Source organism: Rhea pennata, chromosome 2 (assembly GCF_028389875.1).
Source record: "Rhea pennata isolate bPtePen1 chromosome 2, bPtePen1.pri, whole genome shotgun sequence".
Lineage (NCBI taxonomy): Eukaryota > Metazoa > Chordata > Aves > Rheiformes > Rheidae > Rhea > Rhea pennata.
The window spans coordinates 152059334-152086381 of NC_084664.1; the positions used below are offsets into that span (position 1 = coordinate 152059334).

At 43.1% G+C, this 27048-nt stretch overlaps 1 protein-coding gene across 2 annotated transcripts; it reads right to left on the minus strand.

Annotated features, from left to right (window-relative positions):
- Positions 1 to 1579: 1579 nt before the first annotated feature.
- Positions 1580 to 27048, minus strand: FBXO32 (F-box protein 32). 2 transcript variants are annotated; one of them, XM_062570599.1, is made up of 9 exons: positions 26859 to 27048; positions 22440 to 22552; positions 20704 to 20753; positions 19911 to 20003; positions 13895 to 13988; positions 12851 to 13035; positions 8595 to 8777; positions 7355 to 7498; positions 1580 to 6660 (listed from the first exon to the last, which is right to left on the minus strand). In XM_062570599.1, exons 1-9 carry the CDS (start codon positions 26984 to 26986, stop codon positions 6571 to 6573), a joined length of 1080 nt encoding a protein of 359 aa, XP_062426583.1. In that variant the 5' UTR covers positions 26987 to 27048; the 3' UTR covers positions 1580 to 6570. The 2 variants fall into 2 exon arrangements, with proteins under 2 accessions (XP_062426583.1, XP_062426584.1); XM_062570600.1 differs by lacking the exons at positions 22440 to 22552; positions 26859 to 27048 and adding an exon at positions 21980 to 22391.

Here is a 27048-nt window from a genome sequence, read left to right on the forward strand (position 1 = left end):
TTCGGCTGCATAACTCATGCTTGCTTCCTGCCCTCCTCTGCTACAAGTTCAAGGCCTGTTCTGACCAGGACTAAAATGATCCAAGCAAAACATATTAAAAAGACATTAGCTTATTTTCTATTAAAAAGCACAATATAGTACTCATCAAGAATTGCGATGAGTGAACCGATAGCTTTCCAGCTTAGGAAAGGCCTGTGAACCTACAGGAGTTATTTATAGTGCCTTTCTGAAAGCAGAGCTCTCCCCCCTTTCTGCATTTTTATGAAAATAGCAGCTCATTCTGTCAAAAATAAGACCGCCTTCCAAATTGCTCGGTGAAGCTCACCCCACGCCACTTTAAAGCACAGAAACAAAAGTTGAGGATTAAGGAAAGTTTAAGTAAACTTGAGCAATCTTTAAATTATTAGTGCAAGTAATTTTCAGATGCTTTTGCCCCAAACGCCACTTTACTGAGCTCTACAAAGGACAGTGAAGGTTTCGAGGAATTCCCATCTGATTATTTGCTTTGCTGGAGTTAATCTGGCTGATTAAGGCAGGACACAGTGCTTCACGCCATCAGCAAGCCATTCTCACCCTCCCATACCTAAGGGAGGGGGTACTACAGTGACAACACTATGAAAATGGGAAAAGCAACGATTACACTTTTATTAACTGAAAGGATTATAGATCATTCTTACTGGCTCACAAATACCACATCCCTTAAAAAAAAAAAAAAGCCCATATATTCCCCTTAAAGGTTTAGAGTCAAGAGTACTTAATTTCACTTATTTTAATGAAGTGTCAGTAAAAAAAGTGCATCTAAATCTTTTTCTCTCTTTTTAAGAGGAGCTGATCATCTTATAAACTGGCCCCTGTTCCCAGAGACTTGTGTTTGGAGGTTTAATTTCAATTATGGACTGAGACACACAGCATAATCAAAGATACATGAAACCGCCCAAAGATACCTTGACAGTCAGTACAAGTGAAGTTAAAAATAAGGCATCTGCAGTTTGTGCTTGTTTTTGTAGCTGGATTTCATAAGGCAAGTCATCTCATTTTACAAAGATAACTTCCTGTTCCAGCCTGCGAAGGCGTCTCAGATGCTGTTTTCCCCAGTTTACCCCAGGTTTCTTCTAGGGGCTCCTTGTCCAAATTCCTTCCGATCATGAGTCTGGGTTTGAATGTTGCAGTCCTGACTTTAACCAAGTGAAACTGTAACTAGGGAAGAAGGTCTCTTGGACACCTTGACTACAAAAGCAACATCTGTGTAGTCCACAAGTTGGAGCTGAGGCTGCAGGATCAGAGCAAGCACTAGAGATTTCATTCAAGCCAGCAATCACTCCTAGGTACTGGCAGAGCACAAATGCAGAGCATGAGCTCCATTTGAGCACTGGTTTTATTGGAAGGAACTATTCCATTGACCTTATTTTCCTCTGAATTAGACAGAGCTACCACTTCACCATAATTCAGATATTTTCCATGGACCTACAGCCACAACAACCCAAATCCTGGATGTTCTCACAGAAGAGTTTCTGCTTATACCACAAGAAGCTCAAGGGAGATAAGGTCACCAACTTGGAAGCAACAAGACAACCAACTCTGTGGTTCACATTGTTTGAACATTTATTGCAATTCAGTGTCAAAAATGGTTTTACAAAAATACATTGCTGTCTGCACAGAACAGCTGTAAAAAGTTGAACATGCAAGGGAAGAAAGTGTGCAAATTCATATGGAAGGATTTTACCACACAATATTAAATAGAAGTCTTACTATACAAGGGATGCCTTTCACTTCATACTATCTCTAGTTACAACTTTAAGGAAAAAACAAAACAAGCTCTCCTCCATATATAAGTAGGTATTTATAATTACTGCAGATCCTAAAAGTTAGCATATTTGCTATTTCAAATTAAAGTGTTCTCTCTGTAGCTGGCCTATTAGCATCCTGTAAAGCACACAATAGATGCAGAAATGCAAGTTCCACCCTCAGCAGCCTTCCCAGGAGGGAAAAGGCAGCACTTGATCAAACAAGGAGGAATTTCTGGTGTTCAACATTCAAGGCGTTAATACAATAGAGACTGCATATATCAAGCCCTGGGGCCAGATCCTGTAAAACCCATTCACAACTAATGAGATCACTAGAGGAAGATGTCGGATATAGATCAGAAGAATTTTCACGTACCCTGGCAGCCACGTACCAACAGCGGTGTGGATGACTGCTCTTGTCTTCAGAGCGCTTAACAAGCATCATGGTAAGCAGTGAGCCAAGTGAAGCATGACAAGCACACCAGTGCAGTCTCAAACCTTGTAACAGTCATTAAAACTGATCAGCCATCAGCTCCACAGGGCATGTTTCCCCTCCCTGCCAACAGGCCAGCTAAAAAGAGTGGCATTTTAATTTAAAGCTCTTTCTTTTTGGCAAGGTGCTGATTTGTGGGGAAGCTGTGCAATGGGGTTGTATGAACACCCCCGAGGATAATGCTGGTTTGCTGTAGCAAACAGAAGATAAGCATGAAACAGCACGTCTGATTTATTAGCTATTTGACAGAATTTGAAGTGTTCCTGCTCTATTTCAAATGTAGCTACTACGGGCTAAGGAATTTTCTGGGCAAGAAAACCAGGGTAACTACCTGCATGTGTTGTAGGAGACAGCTTTGCAAGAGTCAAACACAAATGGGAACACAAACTGTCACTACTGGAGTTCAAAACCTAGGAGCAAACAAAAATAAAAAAAAGATATTCCCATATACAGAAAGTGGCAGGGTGCAATTAAATGTTTACATACAAAGCATGTCTGCAGAGCAACACAAGTTTTCCTTATCACTTTACAAAATTAAATGATCTAGAAAGTCAGCAATAAAAAAACCACCCAAACAATACAAGAGGTGCACACATTTTTTATCTAATTTTACCACCCCACAGTTAGTATAAACAGCTTAAAGTATGTACAGCTGAAATTGTGCCTCTTGGAGTGGCTATCACATTGACGCTAACTCCAAACACTTGCCTCTTCTAGAAAGCTAAAACATTAAGATCTCTCCTCCTTCCTTAGCCTCCTCCCTGGCATGGATCTGTTTTTCCTCTTTACAGCACCATGCTCTACCCAGCTGCACTGGTTAACACAGTCACTCCACTGATTTCAGTTACATTTCTTTGGATTTATGCTTGCAGAAAAAAAGCCCAAAGACAGTCAAACCCTCTTTCATAGCATGAAAACTGATGCACACTTAATAGAACCACATCCACTAACTCAAAGGTGAATTGCCACTTGAAAATAATATCCTATTTCCAAAACTCAAGTAAAAGCTTGTTTTCCATTCACAATAGCTGTACCAGAATTGTCCTTAAATAAGTACCTTCCTTTTGTGCAAGCGCAGCCTTGCACTGTCCTGCCTAGAAGCCCATATTATCACAGTAGCTTTTGTTACCCTGCCACCCTAAGCCAAGCAGATGCCTTTATGCTGCTGAAGTACTGATGGTTTTAAGTGGTGAGGCTAAGGTCTTTGGATGCAAACATTGTTTTAAATAAACAAAATAGTACCGAATTCACAGTATGGCATCATACCAGGTCTTATTTGGTCTTACTTGACAGTTGCTGTAGCAGAAAAATAATGACTGAGGCAGTAACTGAATTAAGCATATTTTTTCTAGCAGACTTACTTAGTTTTGTTATTCAGTAATTACTTGTTTTGCTGCTGCTTTGGATACTGACAGCAATGTTGCAGGGCCCTGCACCAGTGTTTGTACAAACAAAATCAATCCTCAGCACTTTGACCCTTTAAGATCTACACAGATACTGGGGAAAAAAAAAAATCACAAAAACCTCTAGTTGAAATAAGTTTTATAAACAGGAGCCTCTACTGCACCTTGTTAGGTATGTTGTCAGTAATATCCATGCAACTATTCAACTATAGCAATCAACTATTTGCTGAAGACCAGGGAAGGGCTCATAGAGGCAATGATTAGAGCTGAGACTTTCCCAAATCAGATGAGTGCTGGGATTACCTGTCTCTTGGGGCAGGGAATGCACTAGGCCAAATTTAAACCTGAGCTTTAAATCTCACAGTGGGTTGTTTTATTTGATAAGGAAAACTTCAGACTAAAGCAGATTAAGACAACCCAATATTTCATTCCAAAGTACCATCACATCTCCAGTCACAACAGGCTGATACGCTGTGAATGGGGGAAGCAAGTATACACAAGCCCAAAGTCAGAGCAGGAGACAGGAGACGCAGAGGGTCATACAAGTCTTCTCACTGCTAGAAGAGGAGGTAACAAGAATCTCCAAATACAGTGGCAATACTTCACTTACAGGTTCCTGTCCTTAACACCCACTTTCACAAATTTCAGCCTCATTAACCCACTGACATGAGTGTGGGAATGAAAACAAACTGGCCTCCTTCACTCATGAAGAAATAACCCCAACAAGCTAAAGTTCATTTTTCCAAGGTAACAGCTTTTAAATCACTTTCAGTTGACATGAATATAATCAGCAGGCTTATGCTTTTCACTAGCAATAAAGCTGATGGACAGGGTGTCAACACAAAGACAGAGAAGGTTCCATATCCAGCATGTTTTTTCCTATTCCCTGGACAGTGCCAAGTTGTCTGCCATGGTTAAGAGTACCATTGGCTCCTAGAGAGTTTTCCAAAAGAAAAACATCTTTGCTTTTCAAATACAGCAGAATGGCAGTTCTTGTCAGTATTGTCCTGGCTTTCCCCTTCCAAGGTTTCTACCTCCCCTCCCCTCTGCTCCATCTAGAGAAGGTTTTATTTTTTTTCCCTTTTTTGCATCTATTCCAAGATTATGTTAAGTGATCTAGTTTGCAAAAATGCAAATACTGTTAATTTGTACATATAACAGTTGCAGGAGTGTTGAAAGTGAGTTATAAAAATGTAAAAAAGGAACAGAATATTTAACAATAACTTAAGTAGTTCTTCCTGAATTGTCCTGAGTACTCCTTTTCCTCACAATTCTTTGTGCATAGTAACATACAACCCACTAATATTTACCCTCCTGAGCTACCCTGCTTACACTGCGCACAGAGAAAGTGCTATGCAGGAAATCTACTGGCTAATGACAAAAAACCTTTCCAATACAAGTTTTCAAATTCTTGTAGGTTAGCTGGAGTCTTCTAGCTCCAGCTTAGTGAAAAGTGCAGAATTATATGCAACAGAGGGTCCTGAAAGCCAAATCTATACTCCAGTGAAGTAAGCACAAGTCTGGTCACTTGTCCCATGGGACTAAAAATTCAGCCCTAGGCTACTGTTAGAAGATCCCATAAAGGTCAGCACTAGAAGGAGAATGGACATGTGTCTTTTCCATTTCCTTAGCATGCAGAAATAATTGAGGATGTTACGTTGCCATGTTGGAAATCACTTGCTTATTTCAGTCCTGACAGCACTTTTTAGAAAAGCACCAACTGGTTTCTTAGTACTGTTTCTCACATCAGCCTAAATTCCAGTAGTATGAGTCTAAACAGGATGCTGCCAACCTTTCAGTGATTAAGAACCACATGATTTCACTAGATTCAATGGCCCAGTTCTCCCTACATTTTACCAGCTATAAGATGATTCATTTGAGGGCAGTGGGAATAGAGAGCAGTGTACATTGGAAAAACAAGGAAGAGATGGGCTTGAAGAACCAGATTCTAATCTCACTTGGAGTTCAACCAGTAAGAGTAACTTAGTGGGGTGGATATGAATTTACACTGCGAGATTAAATCCAGTCCCTTACTTCTGTGCAATAGGACGTCCTCCCTTTTAGATAATCTTCATCCTTGTAGCTTTTCTTTCTCCTTTTGCTTAGTCTTTCATAAAACCAACCAATTAAAAGAGGATGGAGTAAAGTCTTAGGTATTCATATGGTGCCTATCATCTAGGCATTCAAGCACTGAGTAGAGCAAGAAAATTAATGTAAAGAGGTAAGCATTAATGCAAGAAAAGATGCTTACTATCACAAACACTTCCCTTTAAATCATTGTACAAAATACAAAAGTTCACATTGTACATTAGATTTTTGTTCGAAACATACTCAATCTATTAGAGGTAGAAAATGGTATGGTGCAATTCTCTTTTGTAAGTAGGCTAGAGTTCTATGCTAAGTATTTCAGAATGTGTCTTTAAAAAAACATAAAATTAAACTTGTCACAGGGATATTTTTCATAAATATTTTTAAAACTTCATATTTATAAATATGTATGCTAAATAAAACCAGATGGAGAAACAGTTCAACAGTCCTAGCCTCATATTGCTTTCTCTCAATTTTTAGAAACAAAGTTCTCAAATAGCTCCGGGACAAATTCAGTTTTAACTTCTAAAAGCAAAAATGAAGTTTCTGCCCTGTATCCTGTACTCTGATCAGAAAAAAGGGACTCTGTACAACATACTGCATTTATACACCAGTCCTATAGAAGTCTGTATTCCTTAAGCGTTGTGCATCAGTGAGCAATTCCACCTTTTGTCTCCAAGATACTCTTGTTCCTTGACTCAGGAGCTTCAAATAGAGTATTTACACTATTTACAAATGGAGTGTCCAAGCTCAGTGGCATGAAGTGTCCTGCAAGAATCGCAAAAGCTCTGATGACCAAAGTTCAGAATCTGAACAAGTTGATAAAGTCTTGTGGTGAAAGAGAAGTGGAGCAAGTCTCCGGATTGTTAGCTGTGCAAGGGTGATCAGTGCCCTGGGAAAGGAGAACACAAATTCATTTAGAGATTGCAGAAGGGCTACACCACAGCATCAGCCAACTTAGTGGTGCCCTTCTGCCAGATATCCTGCTTGCAAACAGAGCTTAGCCCAAAACATTTATATTCCTGCCAAAGATGGCAGCTCAGAACTAGGCTTCAGATTTTAGGGACTACCATCAAGTCAAGGGAAATAAAAACAGTAAAGATCCTATTTACTCTTTTACTCTGTTCTCTGAGGGATCAGAGGCCAGAGTCTACTACCAGCTAGAGAAGTTTAAATTCAGAGATATGCCACGGATATCAGCACAACGGCCAGCAGATTTTTGTCCTGGGCTTCTTTGTAGCCATCAACTCTGGTTCTAGCTAATCCTGCTGCCAAAGACCTCAATCTCCATGTAGTGAGTGGCAACAGTAGTATCTTTACACTGCCACAATGCTACTTACAGTGGGCAGCCCCACAGTACCTCCATCTACCTCTGCTTTCCCTCCACCCTTGATGGCAAATACTCTTGTTCAATGACAAGAAAGTAGACTCTGAAGCTAAGGAGAAAGGGCCTTAACAGTTAAGATTAAGGAAAGTACTAGGTTATGCAGACAAAAGAATTGCAGCACCCAAATCAAGCTGCAATCAGAGGAAGCATAGGTGCTCCATAGCTCTGAGGCACCTGCCCCTGTCCCACCAATACCTACCTTCCAGGAGAGGATGTGGCAGTGCCTGCACAGCTGCAGTGTGTCACCATACTGCTCCTTCCGTGGGTAACACCTTATGAGTTTGAAGTACATCTTCTTCCAATCCAGCTGCCCTTTGTCAGATAATATTAGCCGTTTACGAATCTTAAAAGATAAAAAACAGAATTTTAGCCAGCTACACAAAACCCCCCACCAGTTTGCTTTCTCCAATACTTGTTCTCCTTCTCTTGTACAAGTAGCGTTATCTTTGCTGGTCCCATAACAGGTCCTGTATAACATGAGTTCTGCTCTGAGCGTTCCACCATAATGAGCTACCTTCCAGCAACACCCTCATACAATACCAGGGGCTTATCCTTATTTCTTGAATATTAATGTACGATAGCCTGAAACCTTGGGAATTATTTCCTTCTACTCTAGCCACTGTTCCTGGCTAGCAGAGTAGCAACTATAACCACATTTAACTGTTTCCGAAGTGAGTGTGTTTTGCTCCTTCACTGACTCTAAGCTTTAGTGATTTGTCATGCTTCCAGCTTGTGAATTTTTTTTTTTTTTTTTTAGGGGTTCATTGGTTGCAGAGGCTGGATTTGAATATACTTGGTAGCAGAAATTATTTTCTCCAGAATCACTTCCAAATTCAGATCCAGAGTGACAGATAGAAACAGAGTCGGTAAATTATCTGGCATATGATTCCTGAAATACAGAGGTCTGGTGTAAGCACCCCATACTCGACTCTTAATTCAAGATTTTCTTCTTTAAAAGACATCACATGTGAGTAGCAGCAGAGTTAGCTTCCACATACTATGTTGTCACTCATGATACAGTTCAGAGGAGAATTCTTGCTCTAAAGAGTAAAAGAGTAGGACTCATTCCTCATGGACCACATCCACAGAGACTGTCCACAACAATGCCAGTCCCTGGAACACCATGGTTATTGCTGGAGCCAGACCACATGTTTTCCCTGCACATGTGGGACAAGCAATCATGACTTGCAGTTATCACCTGGATCAGGGCTGAAGTGCATATGACTAATGCCTCAGACTCCTATTTCAGGAATCACTGCTGCAGCAACTCAAAACTCCCTCAATAAATCTTTTGACTGCTGTCATGCCAACTTGTGTTATCACCTTGCAGCACAACCCCCCAGATCTGAGGGACAGCCAAATAAGAATAGTCTACCTACAGGTGTTCATTCACTAGCAGGTAACAAGCAATTGATGTGCATTTGCATCTCTTCCTGTACCTGTCTGTCTGTGAAATGGTACTGGCAGAGTTTTTTCCACAGCAGCCGATCTTCACTGAGCACTTGCAAGTCAGGAGCCACTTGACCAAGGCTAACCAGGTCTCTCCCATCACTCAGTCGCTGCATGATGTTTAATTGCAAACACAATGGTAGGTCTGTGAAAGTAGTTCCTTTAAAAGCAGGCTAAATAAAACAAAAAAAAAGGAAAACTGAGCTAACAGAGGAAGCTGAAGACTTGAGCAATTCTAGCTTGTAGTAAAGTTGCTACTTTAAGCACTACTACTCCTTACACACCAAGTAGTACTTCCCTCTCCTGAATAAAGAGAAAGTGACCTTCTACTCTAGGACAGCATTTGAGTTATTCTGAAGTAGGGCAGCATTTATTTGCACTACAGTACTTAGAAGCTGAGTCACAGTCCAAGTTTCCCCTCACCCCCGCTTTCACCCTTCCCACATGAATACTCAAGAGCCCCCCAAAGCATCTCTGCCAGCTTCCACTATGGCAGGACAGCAACTACTTTGTGCTGTCACTGTCCCAGGGTTTAACACAGGGAAATCCGTGCTACTCCTCAACTTCAGCTTTCTCTTATATGTGTTGCTGGGAATCTCATGCTCTTTTTTAAGATGTTTTAGCTTATATCATCACAGGATCCCACTGCAACCAACAGGAGCAGCTGATGAGTACTATCAGCAGGATTTTCTCTGCATGGCTTCCCAGGTCACCACTGGCAGCACTAACCTTTCCTCTGGGAACACTAAGGACCTGCATCCTTCCCCCAGTCAATCCTCACAGCTGCAAATAGTTTTGTATACTGTTTATCCATGGCACAACACAAGCTAACCTGAAGAGCTGAAAGCTGTCATCAGCCCCAGCTCATCTTTGCCTTGTCTACACAGGCTCCAGAACAGTTTTGTGAGTCCACAAGAAAGTACAACTCCAGGACAAATAAACCATGACAGATTAGTGAGGCCTGCACTCAGGGGAAATCCAAGGCAGAGACAGGAGAGAAGAATCAACAAGAATTAGAATCTAGGTTCCAGCTGTTCCAAAAAGAGCCTCAGCCTTATAAAGGCAAACAGCAGCCTTTAGGATTGGCCCCAATGAAGCAACAATGTTAAACAGATGTGCCAAGTTTCTCATTTACCCTGTGCAGAGATGCTATTTTAAGTTGTGGAGTCACATCACCCACTTTGCAATTGGCACACAAACGCAAAGCATGTGGACTGCCATCAACAGGACAAAACTGCAGGAGGCTGTTTTTAATCATATGGCCCCATCGCTATCCATTTGATGGTATCTGAAACTTCAAGGGCATAATGAATGTCTGTGCACAAACAGTTCCCACTTTCCCACAGCTGTAAGGGTCACAGACTAGAAGAGGATCCCTCGTTCCTTGCAGCTCTCCCAACCTGGCTGGACTGTGCATTTAGACCAGCAGAACCATGATCTTCTTAAAAATGCATCATTTTAGGCCTTATGATTGTCAGCTCCACCAGCAAGACAGAGGCCTGAAACAACAACTCCAGAAGGAGCAAACTGTTTCAGTCATCATCAGAAAGTATTTCTTCCAAAACCTACACATGACAATTTTAATGTTGGCATTGTGAACTATTTCCCTAATCATTTCAGCATAAACAATGGTGCTCCTATTCTTTATCTCCCAGCTCCAAGCAGCCTCATCCACTACCCCTCAGCAGTTTCCAATTCACTATTTCACTTCCGACTACTATAACAAGCTGTTTGCTCTTGAAACAAAAATCCAGCTCCTTTGCTACTTGCTAAAAGCAAAGCTGCAAACATACTACCTGTGTATTTCAACTAAATTGAAGAGGGAGGCAGGGAGAACAATTCTTTTTCAGACCTGAAACTGGTCAGAGTCCCTCCAAACTGATGTCACTTATAGGTAGGAGGACAGCACAGAAGCCTTGGATCACCTCCAGTTGATCTCGTTTTCCCTATGCTGTCCTTCCTATTCTCCTACACATCCTCCAGGGCAGACAACTTAAAGAGAAAGTTTACTAGGGCAGAACATGTACAACTAAGCTTAGAGGCTCTTGGTTCAAAAAAAAAAAAAAAAAAAAAAAAAAACAGCTAAGCGCACACACTTATGTCTTATTATTGAAGAAACCAGTGTGACTCAAGTAAATCCTTAAAGGCTTTCTGAATCAGTGCCAGAGACTTATCTGCTCCTTCTCTCTCAGTACTCCTTTCCAGGAGTTTTCAAACATTACTTTTTTTGGAGAAAGAACACAGATTAGATCAGAGCAGACCATTATGCTGTCACTTTCTGGACATAGGTTTTTGAAGCAACTATTCAATATTTTGCAAGTTTACTTCTTTTTAGTTAAAGGTTTATGTCTTGGCTATTGCAAGACATTTCTCCCTGCCTCAGAAACTCAGTTCACTCACTAAGCAACTGGCTGCACAGAACTGAGCTTGTTCTTCCTTCCTCTTAACTCAGCTTTCTTTTCTAGATTGACCTGAACTCATCCTCAGTAGTGCAGAATCACAGAATGGTTGAGGTTGGAAAGGACCTCTGGAGATCTAGTCCAAATGGAGATCTAGTCCACCCCCCCACCCCCCACTCAAGCAGGGTCACCTAGAGCATGTTAGACAGGGTTGCATCCAGGCAGGCCTTGAAGATCTCCAGAGAAGGAGACTCCACAACCTCTCTGGGCAGCCTGTGCCAGTGCTCTTGTCACTCTCACTGTAAAGAAGTTCTGTCTGAAGATGAGGAAGAACTTCCTGTGTTTCAGTTTATTCCTGTTGCCTCTTGTCCTGTTGCATGGCACTACTGAGAAGAGTTTAGCCATATTCCTTTGACACCTCCCCCTTCAGGTACTTGTACACATTGATAAGATCCCCCCTCAGTCTTCTCTTCCCCAGGCTGAAGAGGCCCAGCTCTCACAGCCTTTCCTAGCAGGGCAGATGCTCCAGCCCTCTGATCATCTTCATAGCCCTGCGCTGGACTCTCTCCAGTAGCTCCTTATCTCTCTTGAAAAGTCATATTTTTGCAAGCTCTACATCTGCAGCCTTCAAAACAAGGCATCTATTATTTACTTAAGCATAGGTTTATAGACACATTTGTAAACGTACAGCCACTACACGGTAAGGCAGTATTGCATCTACAGATCTTCTAAACCCCCAGGACCTCAGTTCATTTTCCTTGGTGTTCTGACACTTACTAATCTCTAAGTTCTGAAGGACTGAAAAGTCATTTCCTGGTGCTACCTATACAGTGCAGCCATTTAGAAGTGATAAAAGCAGGTCCTTTGTTTAAATGCTTGTTAAATACCTCTGTAGTTGACTCACCAGTGAGGGGAGAAAAGGTGCTTTTTATATTCCCTTCAGCCATGCTTAAGGTAAACAGGAATTTCTTAGTCCATTTCACTAGTTTTGACTCTTAAGAGGGACACACTGACATGGAGGCTAGCACCAAGAGAAGACTTGAGCATCACCCTTGACAAGAGTCCCCTCTTGGCAACACATGACAGTTCAGCTCTGATAGTGTGGGGAGACTACCAACACCATTTTTCCCTAGGGTAAGCATCTGTTCAAGGTAAAGCAGACCAAGTTCACATTTGATTCACATGCAAGGCCAGGTTAAAATTGTATCAACTAATGTCTCTTGCCCATCCCTATAGGTTTGGGGAAAACAGATGTTGTGAAAGCAGGACTTTTCTTGCTGGAATGGCCAGCTCCAGATTACTGGAAGAATCATTGCTATTTTCAGCCAGGAAGCATTAAATTATGTAGCTGTTTGGAAGTCTGCATTTAATTTACAGATTAAACAAATTAAAAAGAAAACTAACATTGAGGGGGAACTTTCTCAGTTTGAAAGAGATTTCAAATTGACTTTTGGTACTGAGGCCTGATCTCTGAAGACTCTCCAGAAGAGGGAGATTGTTTCCTGCCCAGCTCTGTTCATACAGCTCTTCATGGCCATATAGGAGTCAGGTCACAGTCTGTAACCAGTACTGGTCTGAACTAGTCTGATCCTGGATTGTATATGTTGAGCTGGTTAGGGATTCGACCCATTAACACTTATGAGTAATGAACGGCTATTACTGATTTTGAACTAAAGAACACAGGTAGTACTAGCAAGGGAACCATGCATTTTGGCAACACCAGCTCCTTCCCCAGCATTCTGCTAACACTGGAAGTAGATAGTGGGATGCAGCCATCCAAATGAGAGCTGCTACATAAGATTTCATGAATGAATCATGTTATTTCTGGCCTTCAGAGTCATGCTTACCCTGGTGATTTGAATGTTGTTCAGCTGCTGCTGCCAGTGGAGAATAGTCTCCATTCTGTGCACCCACATGTTGATGTTTCCAACCAGCACAGACTTTCCAACCCGTTGAACCAAGGTGCAGAGGGACGTGTAGAGGGTTTGCAGCAATTCTCTTATTAGCCTGATGTTCTGCTGATCTTCAAGGACTTTGGAAGAACAGAACGGGTTAGAAGTGGGACCTGCCCAAATGCTTGTTCTGAATCTGTTTCTGGGGAAAGTCAAGTTATCCGCTATAATCTGAGGCCAAGAGATAGCAAACTTGAGCTTTTTTTTTTTTAGGCATAACAGGTTAGACAGCAGAAACAGATCATCTCTTAGGATAAATAGATGAGGTATTTGCCCCTTTTTACAGCACTTCTCATTTCTAGCCACTGGAGACTGGCCAGCTTTGCCCTCCAATGTGTGAGAGGTTATCTATGCACACCTCTTCATCCATTTACCCTGCTGATGACAGCTAATGAAGAGCAAGCACAGGATCTCTTACTTTGTATACATATGTACAAGGGTGCTCTCAATACCTAGAGTTCACCCAGAGCTAAAAGTATTAGCAAGAGAAGCAACACATCTTGACCACAAGACAGCCCTTGCTGGAGACCCAGAGGAGGTGAAGACAGCCTGCAAGCTTTCCTTTCCCCTGGAAGAGTAACAGTACTTGATAAAAGCAAACCAGAGACAAGCAAGAAGCACAGACTGTAGATCTGCCAGGCTTGGAGGCAGAAACTGCAATGTTTTCTGCATTTAGAAACTCGATTGTTAACAAGATGCAGAATGAGTGTAATAAGGGATATAAAATGAGGAATTGCTTCATGGACACCTATGAAGATAAAGACATGTCTTCCCACTCTTCCCCTCTTAGTACTTCACTCAGGAAAGTGGAGTTAAACTTCAGAAACAAACAGTAGTGCCTTTTTTTCACCCATATCTTGTACTACCTATCTATTCTTGAGGATGTATTTCATATCAGATTAAGTAAAATTTCCCCACCCCAGGATTTCCATTTCTTACCTTTCTGCACCACTTTTTCCAAAATGTTCATGTAGTTTTTCTGAGCAATGCCACTCAGTGATGTCAGCTGAGACTTTGCTATCAGCTCCAACAGCTGTGGATAAAAATAGAAGTTGCAAGGCTTAGAGTACAGATAAAGTTTCTAATCTTGACTCCTAGACATGTGACACAGCAAAACAGTTCAGATACTTGTTTGCTGCTTGAAAATAAAAGTTAGACCCAGCCAGAGTAAGCTAGTGCAAAGGGGGAGAGAGCAGATGCTAAATAATTAAATCCACATTGAAAGGAGGGGGTGTGAAAATATGAGACATTCTAAGGATCTTTAGGCAGAAACCTTATTTCATGATTCAAAGACGCAGCAAAACCACAAAGCAGTGCTCCAACTGACAGCGCCTATTCACGCTGCGGGAACAATGAATGGCAGACGTCACTGTCCTTCACTGGTGCATAAACAAGTAGTGTCATACGGGAACACGAGCAAATTCCTGTTGGATAGGAATACTATTGATGGGGCACTAATGAGAATCAGATTCCACCATTTACGTCAAACTCATTGGTTGCATAGGTTTTGTCAGGGCACTGTCACCAAGACAGAAAGGTTAAGGACTATTTTAAAATCCAATCCCCCCCTCCAATAAAAACACATAAAACACATACTTTAGTCCCAAGATTTCCTCCTCAATTCAGCTGTTACAGATGTAACAATACTAAACCATCACCTTTCACTGTTTGTCCCTGTCTGCTTGTTAATCTTCCCTAATACAAATCTCACTTCTACTTCCAGCTATGATTTGCTTCCTGCCACTGATCTCCTGCCTTTTGTACTAGCAGCATACTGAATTTGGGTTTCAGTAACTAAATAAAGCATTTCCCAGAGGGAAGATACCCTCTCCCCTGGCTTTGTGCTGTCAGAAGAACCACCATGGAAACCTTCCTCCAGGTCATGTTCTGCAGAACATGCAGTCTGTGATTTTTCAAGCCTTTCACTTCCTCCCTTCCCCCAACATTATATAAATAAATAGACTATCCACATGTTATTCCATTTGTTTTGGATGTACATACCCTTCTGTTTTAATTTAGAAGGGAAAGAGAAAACCTTTTATGCTACAAATCAATCAACACATTACCACATGACGAGTTTATTAATCCTTTATCATCTGTAGTTATGGTATCCTTTGCTGGCACTGTAGAGAGTACAGAGAAGGTGCAAGTACTTGTGTCAAGTAACTAAGATGGTTTTTGACAAGAGTTGATAAGTCATGAGTTGACCTGTTTGCCCTGTTATAAGAATTACAGGAATGTATCCATAAAGTTACTGGCAGCTAGCCAGAAAGCAGGGAGCTCAGAGAAGAGGTATTATTGCAACCATTTGCCCATTCTGCTCATCTCAGTCACTAGCATGTGACTGTCAGTTAGGAGCAGTAAAGTTGCCTAGACTGACCCATCTCTTCTTCCGTTTACTTTCCAGACTATCAGATAGCTTTGAGTTTGTTCTATTAATATCTTGCACCTCATATGACTGAAAGAAAACAAGATGAAAGACAGACCTACATTAACACTTCTGTGAAGGGCAGGCTGGAGAGTCAGGTAATATTTGCTACACATAGCAAGACGACCTATTAATGCCTCTCAGCTAAAATGAAACCACAGGGATGAGATACTCCTAAGCACAAGGCAGTTCACAAGATGTTTGGACAGTTTAAAAAGTTTTTTTTAATTTCATAAAATACTGAAAATAAAAAACAAAGTAGCAAGTCAGTGCCACAAAGCAACCTTTGCAATACTCTGCTTGTATTCCAGAGTACTCTTCACCATGAAACCTTTGATTGTAATCAACTTGCCAAGCTGCATCTGTGCAGTAGCCACATGCACTGAGTTCAGCTCTATGTATAAACTGCTACCTCTAGACTGCACTGTTATCCTAGAACAGGCATGGAGAATGCTTCCTCCAGACAGGGTGGTAGCAATGCTGTGCCCATCACTGAAAACACTAAAATGCTCCCAAAAGGAGCATCATGCAATGCAATACCATAAAAACTAGACACTAGGGCCATTCTTTGAGAGGAACAAGGATAATCTCAGCTCCTTGAAAATGTTAAATTGGTATGAAATTAAGTTAGCCAAGCGAACAGATTCAAATTTGTCTTGCCTGAGTTTATCAAGGCTCGATTTATGTTTGGTGAGCCAGCTCAGATGTCATGTGTCACCTCCCTTCCCCTGCAGCAATAAACACAGGATGAAATTCCATATGAAAACTATGTTGTGAGTATTTCTAAGACTGCTTCACTCCCTAAGGGCTGCTGGCTGAAATGGATGGCCAACTCTTGAGACCAAAACATATCTTTTATTCTCATGTGCTCATACACAAGACACGTAAAAGCAGTAAGCGATACAGCTCAGATCCCTCCAGCCCCAAGCACTCCAGTGCACTGAAGGTCTTTTAGTGGTGACAAACCCAGCAAAGTATGGTCTTACATTTAATAGACTGCTAATTTGGAGTTTACAGTATTATAAGAAGTCAGTGTTGTCATTTGCAGAATACAGACTAAAAGCATACTGAGGTGCTCAGTAGGGTAAAAGGCTGGAGAACTGCAACCATGTTGCATCATGGTGCAGTTGCATTAAGTACAGCCTGTATTTGACTGAGAAGAACAGATGGTAGGTGTGCAAAGGGAAAGGTTAAAAGGATTTTTGAAAGGCCTGCCTTTCAAAGATGCTAAGTAATTGTAATCCAGGTGATTTTATTTGGAGCTGGGAATCTAACATCTCCTGAAAATAGGGTATGAGATCCCAATTCATTCTTTGAACTCCTCAGAAGTGGTGAGGGGGAAGTGACAGCTTTCCCCAGGCAGTCCTTCTTCCTTGCCCTTACTTTGTTTGTTCTCAGGAGACTGCAGCAGCCAAGGAAAAGAGACAAGATGCTGAGTTATTCCAGAGCCTCCACAAAGCTGGCAGGAGGCAGACAGCTTCCCCAGCAGGGCAAAAATCAGCTCAGTTCCTTGCAGATGTCTTGGCTCTGCAGGACTTAAAAGCACAGACACGCTCCAGGATCCATACACAGTCAGGGGAAAGGGGTCCTTCTCCAACCCCACTAGCAACCAGCCTGAAACAGCTAGTGCAGTGAGCCGCTTAGCTCTGGGAGCGCAACAAGCCCTCCTATCCCTGTAAGCACACAAAAAACAAGCAAAGAGAAAGGAAGGAGTAACACACAGTATGGAATAAGGACTTTGTCTCAGGACCAAAGCATGCTGCTCTGCACTGAAGTGGTGCTGGGCAGAGCACCATTTACAGACATGTTACAGACAGACAGTGCTTTCTGCAGCTCTCCCAGTGCAGTAGCATGCAGTTAATCCATATTCCAAATGGTCCACAGCTAGGAGCTTATAGCACAAGGAGCCACAAAAACTCTTCTGCAGGCCTCTGAGCTGCAGTGAGCTGGAGGGATAGCAATGTCTGAAATGACAGTGCTTTATAATAAAAAGCCTAAGTCCCAAACTATGAAAGTCTAAATCTGCATTTGAACACCTACATCTGGGTAACCTTGGCTGTCTTCTGCAGGGATCTACCAATCCCTCCCAGCTGGGAATCTAGCTCTTAACATCTGAGCTGCCAACAGAAACTGCAATGAAAATCTCCTCCCAAGCCTCTCTGCGCTTGCAGCCCACCACATTGCTTTGTGGCCAAAATGTCTACTAGCTTTTCAGCTGGAAGGTAAAACAGCAAAGTAAGTTCATTACTCTTGGTGCAGGTGCTGATAGATCTACATGAGACAGCACTGAGCTGGTATTTTTCAGCACAGCATAGCTCCAAGAGTCCTGGAGCTAAGTGTACTCTTACCTTAAAAAAAAAAAGTCTACTTTAGCAGGCTTTATACTGTCTAGATCATAATATTCCAGAAGAGTTGTGCCCATACAGCCTAATCTGACTTAAGCTTCTATGAACAGAAACAGTACCTTCCCTTGTGAGATGTTACTACATCATGTGACAATTCTTTCTGAAAGCAGCTGCCTGTAAGACCTCACCTGTCATCCAAGCAGAGATTTCTCTAAGGGGAGCCAATAGCCTTTGGGCTGCAGGCACTTTTGCATCTCTGCCCATTTTACTTATGGTCACAGAACACTTCCATTCTATTGGTTTTAGTCCAAATACAGAGAAAAACTGCTTCAAGCCTGAGAACAGTTTGGATTCACTGGGTCAATCCAGCACCTTACTAATCTCCTCTTAAAACTGAATACTTTCCTATAACTTGTAGGCAGATGCTACAGCTAAAGCAATCAGCAAAGACCAGGGTGAAGTACTAATACATCTGCTTAGCACTTCCAGTGCTGTATCAGCAGACCATCAAGACTGATATTGGAAGAAAATTTCTTCTGCACTTCAGTTGCATGAACTCACTCGCTACAGCAGATGGTATTTGCTTGTAAGACAAAATTCTTGCAGTTTACACCTCCACTCAAAGAAGTGCCCCCTTTTATAACAAAACAGTGCACTGCCAGGAATTCTAAGAACTTAGTTTGGAAATATCTTACAAAACAGACTTCTACCTTACAAGAAAAACAGTACTGAAATCACCATCAGGCTTATGTTCTACAATATTCAGGGTAACGCCACAAGAAAGGCACCGCATAGACCAACCATTCAGCCTGAAAGTCCATTTTGTTATCAGAGGTAGTGTATCAGTAACTTCCTCTTCCATAAAAAAAGGTTGTGTATAACAAGCAGAATCATAAGCTTGTAACTGTTTTTATCCCTTCTTTCTCTATGGTTATCCTCTTGTTTTCTTTCTGTCTCCCATTCTAAGCAAGCCTCCTTGAAGGACACTTTTTGCTGACTAAATACTATGACATTGGTTAGACATCCTGAGCAATGTGTGGAACTAGAGAACAAAGAGGGAGGGAAAGAAATTTTATACACTAATATTCAAGGCATTTTCTATGTGACAGATCGCTCACCTGTGTTCTCTAGAAGGCCTGTGATTTGCAAATGACCATAAAGAAGATCAACATCCAAGGCAGAGTTCCATGAGCAAATCCAGCACATAAGGTATTTTGAGCCACTATCCACCAGAGATTTGCCGAAACAACCTTTTCATTTAGGAAGTCAGTTTTAAACTTGATCCATAGTACCAGGTTTATTTATTTTTAATTTGCCAAGCCACACAAGTCCAACCTCAATTAGAAAGCTTTAAATTCAGTTGTACTGTATCCTTAAACTCTGGGCAGATCACATGTACATAAACATACTAGCAGCCTCAGGCTGTAGGGTAACAAATATCTGTGAGCACTACCGCCCTTGGATCATCCCTAGCTGGATGCAAAGCCCTAAGCTGTTATGCAAAGGCAGAGCATAGGGAACTCTGACAACCTTGGTGCTTACAACTCCCTCCTACAGGAGGATGGCTATCAGGGCTAACCAAACGCTTTGTCCACTGAAACCGCTGCCAGACAGACAACACTAAGAGCAACTACAACCCCTGACAGAGAAGTTCAGATCAGGAGACTCCAGAAGGTTCAGACCAACTTCTCACCCTCAGTACACGTGGCTCCCAAGTTTCTCGTGTATCACTTCACCATGAGATTTGCCATCTGTGCTCAAAGCCATGCTGGCTGGTATCTCAGCTTCCCATGCAAAGAGAGCCCCTTTGCACTACAGCCTCTGCAGAGGTCCCCATCCTCCTTTTGGGACTGCAGGAATTGTATTTAGAAGCTCAACTGAGAAATCAGAAGAAAGAAATACTAACTTTTGCTTTTTCAAACTTCATGACTAGGAATGCTAGGATAAGGACAGTTCATCTTTTGAATCAACACCACTTCCCTGCCTCTCCATTTTCACAGATCCAAAATTAGGTCTTTAGGATGTATCCACAGAACTTCTATCAATTACTTCCCAAATAAAGCTCAATATCCCCCAAATGTCAGCTTCAACCTCACTTTACCAGCAGTTCCCATCATCAGTTTGTGCTTAGTTTAGAATCTGCACCAACACCACAGCAAAGTAAATCCTCGCTTACACTCACCCTCACAACATAGTTGAATCGTCTGGAATCGAGGATAGCGCTTGAGAAGTCAAGTCTGTTGAAAGCTTCTCCCAAGGTGCAGTAACCATGGCGCTGAGAAGAAAAAGACTGGGTCATGTTTTGGCATACATAAATCCAGACAGCACCAAGGAGATGTGACCCAGGGCAACTCAATTTAGCAAGCTAATGGGTACAAACCATGGAACTAGCACATGGCTGGGGAAGGCAAGCCTGTCTCCAGTGCAACTGCACTTATTGACGTCACCACTCAGCACAGTCCAACAGAGGTTGTAGTTGTTTCCCAAAAGTGATCCAAGCTCTATGACCCTTAGATAGCTAAACTCCATCCCTCCAGAATTTATGAGACAGAATGAGCAACACATTCCTAGGGCTCAATATATAGCACAAGTTCACAAAGAGTGGCTTCTCAGAGCTGATTCTCTCCATAAGCACAACTGAGTGGTTGTGATGAATTCCAATGGCTTTCCATGTTAGGACTGTAGTGGTTGAAAGCCAAGAACAGTGTTATGGCTTGGTCTGCAATAGCTTTTTTTTTTTTCCCTCCAAATAGAGGGAAACAAACAAGTCATATTTTAAACACATGTACAGAGCCTTGCACAGCAAGTTCTGGCTCCTGATTAAGGCTTAAAATCATTACTGCGATTCCAATCACAAGCCAGATCTTCCACTTATCTCTTAAGAGCCTCTGCCAATTTATAAACAGCCTAGGATCTTCCGTTGTTTGGAAAAAAGGTATGAAAAGGGAACAAAGATGATCTATGCTAGCACTTACCTCTTTTGTGCTTCCCTTGTGAACATAGATCCACTTCTCTTGGTGGAAATCTGCTTAGACAAAGACATTTTGCTCAGTTAATCCCTTATTCCACAGAAGGCTGATCTCTGTTCTGCTCACACATTATCATCACTACCCTTTTAGTGCCACTGAAGTTATTTTGGGTTTACACCACTGCACTCAAAACCAAAACTAGCAATTTGCTGAGATGCTTTGTTTTGATACCATTTCAGCTGAGACAGTGGCCCTGAGCCTTAGAAAGGTTGTTACACAGATGCAGCTCAAGACCGTAAATGTTTAATCTGTCAGCTGCAGATATATCATAGCACCTCCTCTTCTTTGGTCCCAGGCAGTAAGCTCAACTGACAGCTAGATTTTGTTGTTATTGATTGTATTAACTATTCATTACCTTGGTTACATGCTTGGGACTGAATGTCAAAACTAAAGTTGAGCAAAAATGCCATGAGCCACCAGTCACGTAGGAGAGCTTTTAGCAGTGAGGTCAGGCTCAGAGGAGCATGCTTGTGCTTTCAACTAACCTTCTAAAACAGAAATATCTATTTGGGACCAGAATTTTCCATATTTCTAATCTCCCCTCCTTTCCCTTACAAAGGAGATTTAGCCCCATCCACTCCCAAAATAACTTCCCTATACCCACCACATGCTCAGTTTGTCCTTTCTGTAACAGCAATTTTATTCTGCTCAATTCCTTTTCACCCCATTCTCACATGGGGTCAGACTCCTGCTTCGCTGTGCACTGGCAATTCAATAGCTAAAAAAGAATTCCCTTTCCATCCTGCAAAACTTCCCCCTTAAGGAGACATTGTGCTCCTGTAGTCTCTCCCACCTAAAAAACACAGTGATGTACTTAGGCATGGCAAGAGGAGCCCAGGGGCTAAATCCAGGGTTACAGGCACACACCTCCTGCATCAGGCCCCTTTAAACTAATAGGTCAAGTCAGAATCCAGCCAGGAACTGTCATGGTAACATTTGTTTGTTCACACAGAGTGAACCCAAGACAGAGGGGCCAGATTTTGGCACCAGTTTCTGAAATCCTGGGGGATGTATAATGAGCTAATACTTGTGTGGGAATCTTAACTCATTTCCTCTGTGTATGTTTACATTTGTAGCCTTCATCTCTGTTAACTTGGGTACCTATCTTGCAATCAGATCACAGACTTTGCTGTCACTGCAGGCTCCCACAAGTCATTCCCCAGAGCACCCTGCAAGACCCCAGCTGCTTGCTGTGTATGCAGAGAGACTTCAAATCTCTTACTGTTCTGAAGAAGTTCAAGTCTTATTTCATTTTTCATGCACTTTTCAGAGATGGGATCAAAGCTCATTCAGGCTTGTAGCCTCCAGTAATACTGATTCATACTCAACATGCATATGGAAGAAAGAATAAATTTAGTCTGTTGAGCACAAGAAATCTTCAGGGGAAAAACTGGAACTGGTTCATTTGAATGTACCATAGGAAAAAATTACCCTCCTTCTGACAAATACAAATGACAAAAATTTGAATACAACAAGCACAACTCCTCAAAGTAGGGATTATTAACAAGGGCATAAATCTTCACATTAAGCTGTATCCAAGCTCTGTACTTCAGTCAAACATGGGCACAAAGCCCTTCAAGATACTCTGGAAGAGCAAGTGCTGTGCAAAAACTCATAGATCTGAAGCATTTCCATTCTCCTGAAACTTTTTTTTTTTTAAAAAAAAAGCCTAGACATCTTACACTGGATCTTAGCTTTGTTATTCAGCAGATCTTTTTTTCTCTTCTTGGCAGCAACATCATAATGCAGGCTGTTGAAGAGATTCTCTTTGTTGTGATCTTCCTTTTTACAAAAGCTGCAAGAGATACAAAACAAAGTTTATTTCTGCAATCTGCTGAACACTGTTTCCTGTAAGGAGAGAACACATTTTCACTGCTAACTGAAGTTGCCTTCTTGCAAGCTGCTTTAAAAAGGTCTGGATGTAGTTTTAGCATTCAATAACATTGTTGTTGTATGAGCTTCCAGTGCCAGTTAACATACAACTGATAAGAACAGAAAATGCAGGTAATTGAGATCTGAGACACTTTAATAGCATTCTCATCCTCCCTTTAACTTGTCTGTATGTTCATGGTAACATCATTTCTTCCTACTGTAGGTGGTAGATCCCTCTAAGCCAACCAGACTTCCATGCAAGGACATATTTACACATTGCTGAGGACACGTATATATTCATATTATTAAAAATAATCTCTACATCACTCTAGCTTTTAAGCTTACAGGAAAAGCTCAGTTGAGGATCACATTTGGCTAGTGGCTTGCCCAGCTCCACATACTAGTGACCATATGCACTAACAGCTAGAATCTCTCTTCCAAGATTGTTTGCCTGCTCTATTTGCTGGAGCTCTGTTTTAAGTCTGTTATGTAAAGTGAGCTATAACCCTCCCCATTCCTCTTTGAAGGAAATGAATGACTATTTATAAAGAGTCTGTGTATCTAACATTTTCATTTTGTAGACCTCCAAATCAGCAGATGCAAACAGCAATGTGAAACAGTCTTTAGCAGCCTTGCTGCCTGTTGGCCAGATGCTGGCAGGTGGCAAAGGGGAAGACAGCACCTTAAAGGAACTCTTAAGCTTCAGTGGAGACCCCAGAAGATGGCATGCTGCCAAGAACAGCAGGGATGTCTCACAGGTGCTAAGACAAGCAACACATCCAGGAGGAGGAAAAAGCACCTCCCCTCTGCTCTAGCAGCTTGCAAAGGAAGGAGAGAGCTATCAACATATCAAAATCAGAAGAATGGTCCCAAGTGTCTCTTTGCATCTAACAGCTGCTACAACAGTATTAATCTTGCAATACTCCTGCAGTTCTGGCAGGTGCTGCTTCTCAAGGTGCTTTGCAAGTTTCCTGTGCAAGAACCACATGGGTAAGCAGTCTCCTCCAAAGACTTGTGTGATCATGCTGCTTCCTTTCCACGGAGCTAGTGTTTATGCTATTTAGCCTCAGAAAAATAACACGAGCACCATACACTCACATCTCCCCCAACAGCTGTCCACCACAGACTCTTGCATAGGAATGAAAGCTGCAGGTCAAGGCTCCTCATTCACCCTGTGAGTGTGATCTCATCCAATGCCTACCTAGGCCTGTAGCCAAAAGCAGACAGGTGGTTTGCAGTCTGTTGACACAGCCACATCACCAGCACACACAGAAATAAAGTGGCAGGCCCTCACTCTGAAGCACTGAGCCTGTTTTTCAGCCCATGAGGGACCTGGTTTCATTTGGGAAGCAGCTTGCTCTAGCAGGCTCCAGACAGGGTGGCACCTCCACAATGAAGGTAGAAAAAGCCCTCTCAGTCTCAGGACCTGGGTTGAGGCTCTTCACTACAAGCCTTGGCATCTCCTTCACACTCCCCTGGGCACCACAGTTCTTGTTCTGGAACGGCACTTTTCCACACGTTCCACTTCAACGCCTCCAAAAAGGAAGCAGCAAGGTAGATGAGAAATATTCACAGCAACAGCAGCTCCAGGACCCTGGTATTTCTACAAGCAGCTAACTGGGACATTCCCAGGGTTAGAAAAACAGAAACATCAGCTGCTCTTTTCCCCCATTAATGTAGCTTAGCTAGAGGGATCAAAACCAGAGAAAGACTATAATAGTATGGAAGAAGTGTTTTGAGTGGTTCAAGTTTATATTTCATCAAAGTCACAAAACCATGATAGTTATCCAGCTTAATTAACATTCCCAATGACAAGGCAGAATCCAAGCATAAAAACATGAGACAGACTTTCTTCACATCTTAAATGTCAACAGTATACCCTTGACTGTTGACTTCCCGAATGACTCTGTAATTTGAAACCTTCATAACAGCAATGGATGAATTCCAGCATGGGAGGCTGATTTCTTGTTTATGTACTGCCAGATTTCCACATCTGCAAGGCATCTTGACAGGCTGAACAGTTGGGTATCAGAATCTGGCAGTTTGAGGACCTTGGTCCAACAGTGCTGTGTCACCACATCACTTTTTAATAGGAAATAGGATGTAAAAATCCATGCCAAGCTCAGTATTCTGAGCTCAGTCGCAACAACCCATGTAGACATTCTTCTACTTTAATTACAAAACAGAATCTTTGGATTCTGAAGTGGATTTTTAAAGCTTACATAAAGGAGTGCAAGAGATAAAGAGCTACTACCTAAACCTGTCTGCACAGCAAGATGTCATTTGTACAGTTCATAACACGTTCCTCTTTGCTCCAAGTCACTTCTGTCACATACATTCCTGTCTTATTTCTCTGCCCAGTTCCAGCCTACCCAAACCTCACTGCACAGTTGAACAGATGCAGCTCTGCAGAAGAAGTTTGGTTTTGACAGGAGTAATCTGGCCAGAAACCATCCACATTGTAACAAAGGCTTCCAGCCCATAACTACACAGTGCTGGGAAGCTTAATTGGCCTTTTTTTGCTTTTTGTTTTGCAGGGTAATCAAGCTTCACATTATGTTATTTATCTTTTGGGAAAGATTTATGACTTTGGATACACCGTATTTCTGACTCCAGAACTGAGATGCCTAAGGAAGTGTTTGCTTCTGGAAAAGGAGAGGGAGATAGCACAGAAGTTTCCCAGTGAGGTGGCAGCAGGCCAGGAGATTCAGTGACACTCCTTAAGGGCACATTCCTGAGGCAGTGGCGCAGCAATTGTTTTGGCATTTTCTTCAATACAAACAGGAGCAGGAATAAAGAGTTGCCACTGTCCAGCCTATCTCTGAATTACAGCATGCCACAAACCAATCACCCCCTTTGCAGACTTGCATTGCACAGAGCTTTGCAGCTCTATTTTTGTAAGAGACTCAGTTACAGCTAGAGAAGCACAGCCCACAGTACCCACATGCACTCACAAGCTGAGCTCTGCAGCACCAGGAGCACTACAGGTGAAGCAGGAGAATTAGACCCAATACACATACCAGCCCCGGATGCCCTGCTAATCCCCCACCCCCATAATCAGAAGTCTAGTTGTGGTTTATGGACTTATTTACTAGAATATAGATGCCAGCTGATGACTCATAGGTGAGTTACAGCACAGCACCATGTGATTCAGTAGATTGCACAGTACAGTAGGGTTTTAAAACCTACATTTTGAGGTAAAACTTAAGCACCTTGGGGCTTGCTGGGTCCATGGACACTTTCCTTCCAACTACAGCCCTGCTCTGAGCAGGTAAAAACCACCCCAAGCAGGCACAGAGTTACATTTGGTCTCATATAGGGTGCCTTAAACCCAGGGCCACATGATTTAGCAGCTGAAGGGAAGGATTTGGGATTGTCATGCAACATGAGCCTTATCTTCCCCAGATGACCTTGGGAGCCACACTGACCCACAGCCACACAGCTAGCTGAGGGCCTTCAGACAGATGCTCCACAGGGGACAACCTTCCCAGAGGAAACACACCCAGATGTGGTGGTGTTGTCCCACCACACTACAGCTCCATGGGGGTAAGCTATAGCAGAGGGGTTAACTTCACCTCCCAGACAGGCCATAGCAGGCTGTAAACTTGAGAAAATAAAGACAAAAACAAAACAAAAACCACTAACAGTTTCAAAGGAGCACAGGAGGCAACATCCTGCCCCACAGAACTTAGAATACACTTTTTTATTTTATAGCTCATACAGAAAGCAAAGAGCACAGCCACTAAGCATTTTCACAAGCAGGAGCCTTCCACGAAGGAGAGCCGAGCCGAGCCGTCCAACGGCCCGCAGCAAAGCACAGGCCACAGCAAGAGGGCACCCGCGCCTGCCACAACACGCCGGCGTCAGCGACGCCCGCAGCAGCCCACAGGCCCCGCGGTTGAGGACAGCCGCGGCGCAGCGCGTCCCTCGGCCGGCCGGGCGGCGCCCGAAACGCGAGCAGCGCCGCAACCGCCGCCGCGGGCGCGGAGCCTCCGGGGCCACCATGGCCGCAGCCCCCCCTCCCCCAGCTGGCTACACCGACCCTCTCCTGCCCGCCCCGGCGGGGCGCAGCGTCCATCTTAGGGCGCCCCCGGCCGCCGCGCTGTAATGGCAGCGCACGGCCCCGCAGCGCGGCGCCCCCTGGCGGCGGCGCGCGGCGCCGGGGCAGCAGCAGCAGCAGCAGGCGGCGGCCGCCGCCGCCCCCCTCCTCGCCCCGCCGCGGCGGCTACCTGCTGATATCGCCGACGTAGCCGCCGCCGCCGCCGCCGCCCTTCTCGTCGAGGAAGCGCGTCCAGCCGTCGGCCGTCTTGACCCAGCTCTGCCCGGGGGAGCGCCAGTCCTGCCCCAGGAACGGCATGGCGGCGCAGCCCCGGACGCAGCGCTGCTGCCGCGGCGAAGCTACTGCGGCCGCCGCCGCGC

Bases quoted from the DNA above. Each gene is read 5' to 3' on its own strand.
- FBXO32 (XM_062570599.1), bottom strand. From the start codon at position 26,986: ATGCCGTTCCTGGGGCAGGACTGGCGCTCCCCCGGGCAGAGCTGGGTC. The intron at 20,754-22,439 runs GTAAGATGTCTA...TTGTCTAAGCAG, and splicing joins TAACAAAGCTAAGATCCAGT to ATTTCCACCAAGAGAAGTGG. The intron at 13,989-19,910 runs GTGAGTGTAAGC...TTTTATCCACAG, and splicing joins GATTCAACTATGTTGTGAGG to CTGTTGGAGCTGATAGCAAA.